The 12544-nt window shown below is 33.8% G+C and overlaps 1 protein-coding gene across 17 annotated transcripts in view; it reads left to right on the top strand.

Annotated features, from left to right (window-relative positions):
* The window catches only part of BLTP1 (bridge-like lipid transfer protein family member 1), a 208042-nt gene that overhangs the window by 154182 nt on the left and 41316 nt on the right, over positions 1 to 12544 (top strand). For 9 of the 17 annotated variants that reach the window (XM_042234373.2, XM_060401061.1, XM_060401058.1 and 6 more), the window contains 6 exons: positions 3756 to 3967; positions 5026 to 5224; positions 8197 to 8256; positions 10043 to 10269; positions 11024 to 11224; positions 11408 to 11538. In XM_042234373.2, the coding sequence (XP_042090307.1) occupies positions 3756 to 3967; positions 5026 to 5224; positions 8197 to 8256; positions 10043 to 10269; positions 11024 to 11224; positions 11408 to 11538 (1030 nt within the window). The remainder of the gene's footprint in view (positions 1 to 3755; positions 3968 to 5025; positions 5225 to 8196; positions 8257 to 10042; positions 10270 to 11023; positions 11225 to 11407; positions 11539 to 12544) is intronic. The other 8 variants (XM_060401067.1, XM_060401064.1, XM_060401065.1 and 5 more) reach the window with 1 other exon arrangement.

Genomic DNA, 12544 nt, shown 5'->3' with positions numbered 1-12544 from the left:
TGATGAGCTCTAGTAATTTTCTGGTGGAGTCTTTAGGGTTTTCCATGTAGAGGATCATGTCATCTGCAAACAGTGAGAGTTTTACTTCTTCTTTTCCAATTTGGATTCCTTTTATTTCTTTTTCTGCTCTGATTGCTGTGGCCAAAACTTCCAGAACTATGTTGAATAGTAGCGGTGAAAGTGGGCACCCTTGTCTTGTTCCTGACTTTAGGAAATGCTTTCAATTTTTCACCATTGAGGATAATGTTCACTGTGGGTTTGTCATAGATAGCTTTGATTATGTTGAGGTATGTTCCTTCTATTCCTGCTTTCTGGAGAGTTTTTATCATAAATGGATGTTGAATTTTGTCAAAGGCCTTCTCTGCATCTATTGAGATAATCATATGGTTTTATTTTTCAATTTGTTAATGTGGTGAATTACATTGATTGATTTGCGGATATTGAAGAATCCTTGCATCCCTGGGATAAAGCCCACTTGGTCATGGTGTATGATCTTTTTAATGTGTTGTTGGATTCTGATTGCTAGAATTTTGTTGAGGATTTTTGCATCTATGTTCATCAGAGATATTGGCCTGTAGTTTTCTTTTTTGTGACATCTTTGTCAGGTTTTGGTATTAGGGTGATGGTGGCCTCATAGAATGAGTTTGGAAGTTTACCTTCCTCTGCAATTTCTGGAAGAGTTTGAGGAGGATAGGTGTTAGCTCTTCTCGAAATTTTTGGTAGAATTCAGCTGTGAAGCCATCTGGACCTGGGCTTTTGTTTGCTGGAAGATTTCTGATTACATTATCAATTTCCGTGCTTGTGATGGGTCTGTTAAGATTTTCTATTTCTTCCTGGTTCAGTTTTGGAAAATTGTACTTTTCTAAGAATTTGTCCATTTCTTCCACGTTGTCCATTTTATTGGCATACAACTGCTGATAGTAGTCTCTTATGATCCTTTGTATTTCTGTGTTGTCTGTTGTGATCTCTCCATTTTCATTTCTAATTTTATTGATTTGATTTTTCTCTCTTTGCTTCTTGATGAGTCTGGCTAATGGTTTGTCAATTTTATTTATCCTTTCAAAGAACCAGCTTTTGGCTTTGTTGATTTTTGCTATGGTCTCTTTTGTTTCTTTTGCATTTATTTCTGCCCTAATTTTTAAGATTTCTTTCCTTCTACTAACTCTACAGCCCAGATTACTGTACCCAGCAAGGATCTCATTCAAATACGAAGGAGAAATCAAAAGCTTTACAGACAAGCAAAAGCTGAGAGAATTCAGCACCACCAAACCAGCTCTCCAACAAATTCTAAAGGATATCCTCTAGACAGGAAACACGAAAGGGTGTATAAACCCGAACCCAAAACAATAAAGTAAATGGCAACGGGATCATACTTATCAATAATTACCTTAAACGTAAATGGGTTGAACGCCCCAACCAAAAGACAAAGACTGGCCGAATGGATACAAAAACAAGACCCCTCTATATGCTGCTTACAAGAGACCCACCTCAAAACAAGGGACACATACAGACTGAAAGTGAAGGGCTGGAAAAAGATATACCACGCGAATAGAGACCAAAAGAAAGCAGGAGTGGCAATACTCATATCCGATAAAATAGACTTTAAAACAAAGGCTGTGAAAAGAGACAAAGAAGGCCGCCACATAATGATCAAAGGAACAATCCAAGAAGAAGATATAACAATTATAAATATATATGCACCCAATATAGGAGCACCACAATATGTAAGACAAATGCTAACAAGTATGAAAGGAAATCAACAATAACACAATAATAGTGGGAGACTTTAATACCCCACTCACACCTATGGACAGATCAACTAAACAGAAAATTAACAAAGAAACGCAAACTTTAAATGATACATTAGATCAGTTAGACCTAATTGATATCTATAGGACATTTCACCCCAAAACAACGAATTTCACCTTTTTTTCAAGTGCTCATGGAACCTTCTCCAGGATAGATCACATCCTGGGCCATAAATCTAAACTTGATAAATTCAAAAAAATCGAAATCATTCCAAGCATCTTTTCTGACCATAATGCATTAAGATTAGATCTCAATTACAGGAGAAAAACTATTAAAAATTCTAACATATGGAGGTTGAACAACACACTTCTGAATAACCAACAAATCACAGAAGAAATCAAAAAAGAAATCAAAATATGCATAGAAACTAATGAAAATGAAAACACAACAACCCAAAACCTGTGGGACACTATAAAAGCAGTGCTAAGAGGAAAGTTCATAGCAATACAGGCATACCTCAAGAAACAAGAAAAAAGTCAAATAAATAACCTAACTCTACAACTAAAGCAACTAGAAAAGGAAGAGTTGGAGTTACTTTACTTTTTAAAGTTATTTGCTTTTTACATGAATCTATAGGAATATCTGATGTAGAATTTTAATTTTAATGCTCAGTTTTTTGGTTTCGGTAACTATTGCACCCATTCTTCTTGGCAGTGTCTTTATTTGTTTATTCTATAAACATTTATTGTTCACTATGTATAAGTGGAATACATATACGGAAAACAGGAACTCTGCCTTCAAAGAGCTCTCAGTTCAGTGGAAAGAGAGCAAAGTAGACTCCAGAGTTAAAATATATATATAAAAGTGTATATATATATACATATATGTGTATATATATATATACACTTTTTTTTTCTTCTGATATATTAGGGAGTTCTCTAACTTTCTCTGTGCTTCTCAGAGAAGAGACTAATTTTTTAGGTTCAACTTGGAGTTAGGAGAGAGATAGTTACTCATGAGATAGGAAATGCAAGCTTGTCCTATTTTATCTTTGTAGTTGGGAACTAAATAAATATTTGCCAAGTGAAAAAGAAAAGGAATATACATATATAAATGCATATAAGCACAGGGGCCCAAGAAAATATAGCAGCAACTTTCATAAAGGAAAATGATGAGAAATAAGGCTGAATGATAGGGTCAAATTAGTGTCCCTTGGGCAAATATAATGGTTATTTTAGAAGTAATAAAGAACCATTTATGAAGCCATAAAATAAACTGGTGATGGGCATTGGCTGTTGGTAAGATCAGTTTGTTAGAAAACTACCTCTAACATTTTGTTTTGCTAAATCTGGTACACTTTTTTTTTTTTTTTTTTTTCCCATTTCTCACCTTACCATCCTCTGGTAAGCTTCCAATGGATTCCTTAAAAGTACTTCTACTCTTGTATCCATGTCCTAACTCTTGCTTTTCCTTCTACTTCTCCGACCTCTTCATCTTTATTTTCTCTTAAGACTCCCCCTCTGTATATAGCATTAAATGATGGTTTATTTACCCTCAGATTTCATTCTTATTACAAACTCAAATGTTTTTTACTCCTCTAAATCACACTTTTAAAATGTATACTTCTAGTACTATATACCTCTCCTTCAAGAATTTTTAGCAGTTGTAACAGAAAGCTTTGTATGGTCAGGGACCATGTTTGTTTTCCTTTGTGATTCTGTCCCATTGCTTAGCATATATCAGGCATTTCACAAGTAATTCATTAAATGAGTGACTAGACCTGAATTATCTTCTGTGGTTTGCCATTTTGCAGTTTCCTGCTTTCTGTTTTTTTCATTTGTCTGGTTGACTATATCCTCTTAGATTCTTTCTAGTTCTAATGCTACAATTTTCTGGGACTAATTTTTATTAATCAACAGGATTTTATAGTTAAACAGTTTTACTTGCCATGTAGATTTACAGCTTTGATTTTAATATTTCCTTTGCCCTGTCTTAATTATCAAAAGCTGTGCTGTTTTGGCTGAATTATAAGGCTGCATATGACAATTGGAATGAACAACGAATGGCTTTACATAAAGATATTCATATGGCTACGAAGGAAGTGGTAGATATGCTGCCTGGTATCCAGCAAACGTCAGCCCAGGCATTTGGGACTCTCTTCCTGCAGCTCACTGTGAATGATCTGGGAATTTGCCTGCCTATCACAAATACTGCACAGGTATAAAAAATAGAATCATAGTCCAAGATTTAGAACCAAACATTTCTACTAACCATATTTTTGTGTGTACAGAGTATAACAATAAATATTTTCAGGATAACAGTTTATAACTTGAGTTTAATAAACAGTAAGATTGAATTCCTTCCAACATTATTCATCCACGGAGTATTAAATGTGGATCTCATGAGACCTTTCTCTGAATCATTTTGATGTGCCTCATAACAGTAATGAGATTGACACCCATCTAATAAATCTTTATTTTTACTTTGTATTTAGCAAAGACATCTTTGGCATATACTTGTTAATAAAATAGAAACATACTCAAGAATATGATATAATATTTGATAATTTCATCTAAAACAGGGTAGGGGATTTCCAAAGTCTTTCAAACTGTAATATTTAATGGTAACAAACTTCCAAGGTATGTGTACTGGATAAAGCAGAAATACTCTGTGGTTTAAGAACAGTTCTCGGGAATGCATATTTGCATGCTCACTTGTATAAGAGAAAAAGCTGTGAACCCCTATTATGCTAAGAAGTTATGATTATAACAAATACAGAGGTCTGTGTTTTATTGTTACAGTTTACCTTAACCTGTAACCAGTTGTTGAATGAATTTATCTTCTAGTTATTGTTTGACAGGAAAGTGTTAAGAAAACTTCTGGGTTGAGGAGAAAACTTCTGGGTTGAGGATTGGCAGTATGTGTTATGTTTGTGCTTCAGGAGTTGAAAAATGATAATACAGCATGTTGGACAGACTTCAGGAAGGCTATACACAGCAGGGATGGTTATAAAAATGAATGTTCCCCACAACTAAAACAGAGACCTGAGATTTTAAAAAATAGATAATCAGCCTTTTACACGTTTAGTTTTAAAAAAACTAAATGGCAAGCACATATCACGTGGGCAGTTTAATGTTTTAAAGTAGCACCTTTCTAAGCTGCTTTTTAACAAAGCTCTCTAAGGTTAACTCTTTCTATATGTTGGGTCTTCTAAATCCTAAGAGATTTCCAAACTTTAAAAGTTGTCACCTTTTGTCTCATTAATGTATTTTGCAGTCTAATCACACTGGAGACCTTGACACTGGTTCTGCCTTAGTACTGACCATTGAAAGTACTCTCATCACTGCTTGTTCTTCAGAATCTTTAGTCAGTAAAGGGCATTTCAAAAACTTTTGTATCCGTTTTGCTGATGGCTTTGAGACGTCATGGGATGACTGGAAACCAGAAATTCGTGGGGACCTAGTAATGAATGCCTGTGAGTTTCTCATTTTCTGTATGAGCTTTATAATTTTAAAAAATTAAAATAACCCCAACGTCATTAGTAAAACTAAAGGATATTCGTATATAGGAACTTTATTGGACTTTGTGAAATAAAGACTGTTTCTAATTAAAGATACCAGAACATATTTGTGAAAAACTGCTGCTTTCAGTAGTTTGGGTAAGTAAACCAACTTGATATTCTTATTGATGGTATAGCATTTGCTCACCCCCTGATACTTCCTGTAATTGATTAATGAATGACCAGGTAAAGTATCTTTATTTTGTGGGAATCTTAAAAGAAAGGGCTATATGTATAAGATCCAGTTCATTCTATAACATAATACAGGATAGTCAGGAACTTGAGCCATAAGTAAATCCACACTTCCAAACATGTAGTATACAGAGTATAATTTGGGTGAATTCCTCTGATTCCATAATGTTCATCAAGGTTGGGAATAACTGAAGCTGTGTTTAATATGCTATTTTGAAGATACAGGGGTTTGTTTTTAATATTTTAAACATTATAGTAGATTTGATAAAGTATCATTAATCTTATAATGAAAAATTATATTTGAGAATTAAAGGTTGTGAATTAAAATTCCTCAGTTAATCTGTAGACCAAAATTAATACTTACTTTCCAGAAGATGATATGCTATTATTTAGCAATTTTCCCCTCTCTCCATTGGAAGAAAATCCCTCCAGTTGTGGGTTTTCTTTAGGTATTTGGGAGACTTTCCAGTGTTTTCATATCAAAAAATTAAAGTTTTGGTATTTAATTTCAGTAAAATTTTGGTGAAATTCCTGGATTTGAATGCTTTGCATTTAGATAATTAATAGGAAAAATACTAGGATGTCTTTGAAATACTTCAGGTTACTAAGAAGACTTGCTATCGAAGTACTCAGGCTTAATACCCAAAAGACCAAAAATAGCCTTCATCAGCAACCTTTACAAATAATCATTTTACATGGTTGTTATATATATTTTTAAAAGTCACCGTAACTGTCTTTTGTTTGTGTGTTTTTTTCCCTTAAAATAAATTTAAACCTATTGACTTTTATTCAGGTGATATTTTGTCATCATTGTAGTCATATTGGATAAAATATATTTGGAAGCAAGGGATAATACTGTTTCCTTAACAGTTTAAACAAAGGGAAAATGCATAAGAAATATACATCTGACTCAAAATCAAAAACATATTAAGAATATAAACAGTAGCTTAGCACTTCAGTGGACATTATACCAACAAAGTAGAATACTAACATGCTATAATAATTGTGAAAATCATAATTTATTTTGAGTTTTGGAGGTTATCAAATGACTTGTATTTGTAACATGCTTATTGTTCGGTATCTTGGGAGGATGGCAAAGGAGGTGAGTAGAGTAGTTGTTTTGTTGATAAAAAAGATTTCCAAATTGCAAATTTGCCAAGTAGTTTACTATTTTGTAGTTTTTGTTAGTAATAAGTATACTTGCATGTAACTGATATTTTTTTTTAAAGAGTCGAGTTTAGGGCAGAGAAATAAAAATTAGGATTTTTTTCCAAAGATCATTTAAAAGTCATGCCCTAGAAAAAAGGTGACCCACTGTTATTTCTTCTCTCGGTAATAGTATTTGGGGAAATACAGTTAAAATTAGAAAGCACGACCTGTAGGAAGTGTTCCATGGACCATTTAAATAAATAGTAAAGATTAGACTCTTTTCATTGACATGTACTTAGAGAAGCTAAACTATTAGAAATTTGAAAAATTCCAGTCGTTCTGCTAACACCTGGATAACAGCATCTGTTTGTCACAGCAAGAAAACTGCCATCCTGGATTTTGGTTGGTCCAACTCAAAGATGACAAGTACAATGGGAAAGAGCCCAGTTGGTTTCCTACTTCTCACTTTGAGGATTCAGATCTAATCCTAAGAATTTTAATGTTCCTTATTAATACACCATGGCTCTGTATTCTATGAATTTATGTAATCTTTTTTTTTAACTTTTAAAAGTTATTTTCCATTTCTTTGGATTGGAAGTCTTCAATGTTTTCTACCCTTTTCTAATTTACTAGCCTTATTATATTTCTCCAGTTTCAAAGGGTTTTGTTTTCATTCTAGCATGTTTAGATTTGCAAGGGTTGTTTAGTTTTTTTTTTTTCTATTTTGCTCTGTTTTATAACTATGACATTAAAGGTGAATTAGGTAATGTGAGTTGTAGAAATATTTTATTTGGGGAGAGTCTGTTAAACAATTTAGGCTTTATTTTCTTTAAAAGTTGTTTGAAGGATGGTATGTCTCTACTTTTAAAACTGTTGATTAACCTCTTAAAAAAAGCTAAAGTTATCTGAGTAAAGCTAAGTTGTAGAAAATTCTTCAAAGTTAAAGTCAGATGTATTCCGAGGATAAGTCAACGAGCTCAGGAGACTGATCTCATGAGACTGACATAACGGCAATCAGTCTTTTTTTTTTTTAATTCTCATAAAAAGGTCCTTGTCAACGTAAAAGACAGGGCTGATGAATCATGTCTGTGAACTGATGTGGCAGTTCTTAGTTATCAAAAAATCAGTTTTAAAGTATTTGCATTCTCAAAGTGCCATTTACTCATGATGGTACAAATTGTCACAGCATCAAGAAACTAGAGTTTCAGAGTTGGCCAGATATTGGCCAACAGATGAGGAACTCACACATAGAATGTAAAGGTAAAACTGCAGTTAAATTCTTTTTCTTTATCGAAGTATAGTTGATTTATAATCTATTAATTTCAGGTGTATGCAGTTTAGTTCTTAAAATCAATAAGAATAAAATATTGTGAGATATGAAGTAGATTTTGCAAGTCATCTAAGGTCCTTTTCTTTCTCCAGATTAAAAACTGAAATCTAGAGAGACTAGTAATCCTATTTAGATAATTTTTGAAAGAAAAATTACAGTATATTTAACCACAAGCATAATTTTGTTAAGGATTATTTTGGGGGTGATTTTTGTGCAGGTGTAGTTCCAGATGGTACCTATGAAGTATGTTCCAGGACTACAGGACAAGCAGCTGCTGGTGAGTTCACATTTGGTATTACTTTTGCTATATGTATCAGGTAGAATTCTGCTTTAATCTATTTTTCCTGCCTTTGTATTAGAGGATCTTTTAACCAAAACTCATTCTGTTATTCCCTAATTTTTAAAAACTATTTTGCAATAATATTAGTATATTTTTATTTATTTAACAATTAATTAGACACCACCAGTGTATAACATAATTACAAAATGTTTGGGGAAAGACAAAGATGAATAAGATACACTTTCTACTCTATAAATTTAAATTCTAACAATGTAGTTATGGCTCTTCAGTACAACTATAAACTGTAATAAGTGATAAGCTCAATAAACTATTGATATAAAATTCCAACTGCTATTGAAATTTATAAGAGGCAGATAAAATATCTAAATTACAAAGGATACTAGAATGAGAGAAAGCTTTATGGAAGAACTGGCATTTCAACAGGGACTTGAAAGATGGATAAAATTGTTTCTTAGGCAAAAATGGAAAATATATATAGGGAAAATTCAGGCAGAGAGAAAAATACCTATTTTGTCAGAACACAGGTTCTAATTAGCATTGCCTGAATTGGCTGCAATAGTTATGTGAAAATAAGATGGGAAAAATCTTAAGTCCCAAAATAAGGAGTTTGGACTTGATCTGGTGGACAGTGAGAAAAGCACTGAATATTTTTGAGAAAGAAAGCAGAGGTGGCAGTATCAAAGGGATACTTTCATGGGTTAGTTAGAAAAATCTAGGAAACTGGTTAGGAGATACTATAGAAGTAATAACCTGTCTTGTCTCTGAGATAATAGCATAGTGTAAATTTTTATTATTTTGCCTGGTATAAAATTAGGGTAAGCGAGAGATATTTATTTAAGAGCTCTTCAAATGTTGAGGAGCAACTGATTAAGATTTCTCCTTATTATTCCCTCTTATCCTCCCAAATGTAGTCCAAGTGCCCATCCTAAGTAAACTGTCCCAGAAAATGGCAAGGCCTGAAGTCCCCACTGACTGAAAAGGTTAGGAAATTTCCAGCAATAATGTTAGAATTAAAATGTGATAACTGAAGTAAACATACATAATGGGAGGAAGAGCACGGAAAAGTCTTTGTCAGGACTCTGGCTTTTTAGTGAAAATACATTCAAACTAGCTTAACCAAAAGCAGGAACTTATCAAAAGAATTATTTGCAGATCACAGTTAAACTTAAGAATGGCTGTCTCAGTGAAGAGAAGGAACCAGGTCAGTTCAAGTTAGTCTAGAAACAAGATTCCAGCTGTCACCAGGGCGCTTCCCAGCTCTTGTCTTTTCTTCATTCTGGCTGCCCACTTTTTCTTACTGCTGACGTCCTTACACGTGGCATGAAACACAGCTGCCAACAGCTCATGAACCTCATTTCCCCACCCTCAGTTACTAGAAAGGGACCATATTTTCTCAAGTCCAAAAGAGGATTCTTAGTTTTCCAACTTTGACCCTTACTTAGACTGATTATCTAATTAATTCTGTCTAATGAGGGAGGGTCATTCCAATCCTACTACAGACACAGGAAGGCAGATGAATGTGGGGCTTGGGGAGGGGGGATTTCATAGGTCACAAGGGGAAAGTAGAGTGCTGCGCAGAGGAAACAGTAATTACACACCATATAACAGGCAAATCAGCCCCATAGTCTCATGTTTCTGACAGAACTATGAGAGGTATTAGTTATTACACAGGGCCATCATCCATTTTATTCCTTGAATGTAGAATTACTTAAATTTCTATACTTAAAGACTTAACAAAAATGCCTCTTCTTTATTTAAACAGAAAGTAGTAGTGCTGGAACCTGGACACTCAACGTATTGTGGAAAATGTGTGGGATTGATGTCCACATGGATCCTAACATTGGAAAAAGACTGAATGCTCTGGGTAACACCCTTACAACCCTGACAGGAGAAGAAGACATAGATGACATTGCTGATCTAAATTCAGTGAATATAGCTGACTTGTCAGATGAGGATGAAGTTGACACTATGTCTCCCACTATCCATACTGTAAGTAAATTCAGTTAGACTTTTTCAAGACTGGCTTTTACCCTGAGAAAGGGATATTATTAAATCATTGTTACTTATTATAGTTGCTAATTGTGAAGGAAGAAAGGGAGTGGTGGTTCTTTGTACCTACATTTATATAATTTTTTTTGTCATAATATTGTCTTTTAATTGAATTGCTTGTTTCATAATGACTGTCAGCCAGCTTGTGCCTTAACCTACAGATTACACATTAACAATAAAAGCAAAGAGCAAGCAAATCTGGGGAGAGAAAGTAGATTAGTGGTTGCCTAGGCCTGGAAGAGTTTAGGGGTTTGGGAGAGGGGAGGGAAGAGACTGCTAATGTTATAAGGTCTTGTTTGGGAGGTGTGAAAATCTGATGGCTGCACAGTTTTATGAATATTCTAAAAACCACTGCACTATAAATTTTAAATGGGTGACTTTTAAATGGCATGTGAATTATATCTCAGTAATGATTTTAAAAAATTAAAGTCAAAAGCAAAGTGCACACACAAAATATACATTTTATTTTTTTAATATACATTTTAAAAATGTGTATTTCCATGTATGCTGTACATATTCTGTCTGTAGTATCAGATTATTTGATCAGTAATTATTATTTATTAGTTAAAAAGAAAGTTTTTCTCTGCTTTCATTCCAGTATTAATTTTTTATAAAATCTGAAATATCATGAATTAGTTTTGTTCTTGGAAACAAAATTTTATTTAAAAAGTTAACGTTACTGTTTATTGTTTAGAGTTCAGATGGAAGTGCAGTAAGTGGAGATGGCTACAAGCTCACCTTTGGGCAGCGACTTGTAAATCACCTACTAGGCCTCAGGCCCCCACATCAGCGCTATTCTGTTCCTGCAGAGTATTTTTGTGACCCAGAGATGTGGGCCTCCCCTCAGTCTAGCCAGTCCCATTTGAAAGCATGCAGAGCTCACTCATGGGGAAACGTAGGTAGCAACTATCCTTATGAAAATGAAGGGGTTTGAATCACTGGAGAATTCAAATCATCTTACTTAACATAGATTGCTTTGATTCTTGCATGCAACTTTTGATTTAAGGTGCTATTTCTGTGATAAGAGTTGCTTTGTGACCTGGGGGTGTTACTGACAGACATGCTTTTGATTTTTCAGGAAGCTGTTGATTATCGAAGACAAGGAGCATCTGGTAGCCAGCCAGGAGAACTTAGAGGAAGAAAAATTATGAAGCGTATAGTAGATATCCGAGAATTGAATGAACAGGCCAAAGTAATAGATGATCTTAAGTATGTATAATGATTTTTAATACACTATAACATTCCCTAATAATAGAACCATGAGATTTTAAATGAGAAGGGAACTGGTTTGGAGCTAGTACAACCCCCTTTAGTTAAGTAAATGAGATCACCAAGGTCCAGAGAAGTTTGGTAATTTGTCTGAGATCATACATTCATTAGTAATAAAGCTGAAAACATTAGTCTAGTGCTTATCACAGCTCCCCATTTCTGAGCATTTTAAGACTGACTTTATGTCAGTCTTTATGCATATATGCATCTCTACATGTCTGTTTACATGTATCTTTACATATGTATATATGTGTGAGTGTTTTGCTAGCAATATTTTTGGAATTGCAAATGTTTGAAGAGAGGAAGCAAGTTTAGAATTTATTAAGTACTTATTGTGAATCTGGCATCTTATCTCAATTTAATCCTCATAACATTTCTGCAAGATTAGATGGCATTATCCAAACTTTATAGAAAATTGGCTCAGGGAGATTTAAAAGTCAAAATTTGAACTTGTCTTGGTCTGAATTCAAACTTCATACATTTTTTTGTTTGCCTGTTTTAGCAGGTCACTAGAACTGAAATGAGTCTAGGGCAAGTCAAGAGCAGGGAGTAGGTGGTACTAATTTTTTTATCTGTTGCCTACTATATAGTACTGACTAGGTCATACTTGTTCTGTAAAGGCTAAATATTCTTCTTGCCAAACTTCATAATTTTGTTTCCCCCCAAGGTGGTAGTCATACGTCAGCTTTTCTAATCTTTGTACACCTGTATCTGTGGGGGTTTTTGTATTCAAGGATTTAACAGAAATGTATGCAATATATAGTGAAAGTTATTCTCTAAAAACTTTTCTGTAAAATCAGTTACAATGATTCATATTTTCTTGTTGACTTATATTACAGTTTGAGTTCTGTAATCAGGGGAAAAAATGACTTGTAGCAAAGTATACTTCCTCTAAAATTTTTTCTGAAACTTACAATTATACATAAAATTTTACATACAGATATTA

Source organism: Ovis aries, chromosome 17 (assembly GCF_016772045.2).
Source record: "Ovis aries strain OAR_USU_Benz2616 breed Rambouillet chromosome 17, ARS-UI_Ramb_v3.0, whole genome shotgun sequence".
Lineage (NCBI taxonomy): Eukaryota > Metazoa > Chordata > Mammalia > Artiodactyla > Bovidae > Ovis > Ovis aries.
The sequence above is the reverse complement of the archived record's forward strand: the minus strand, read 5'-3'. Positions and strand labels throughout refer to the sequence as shown.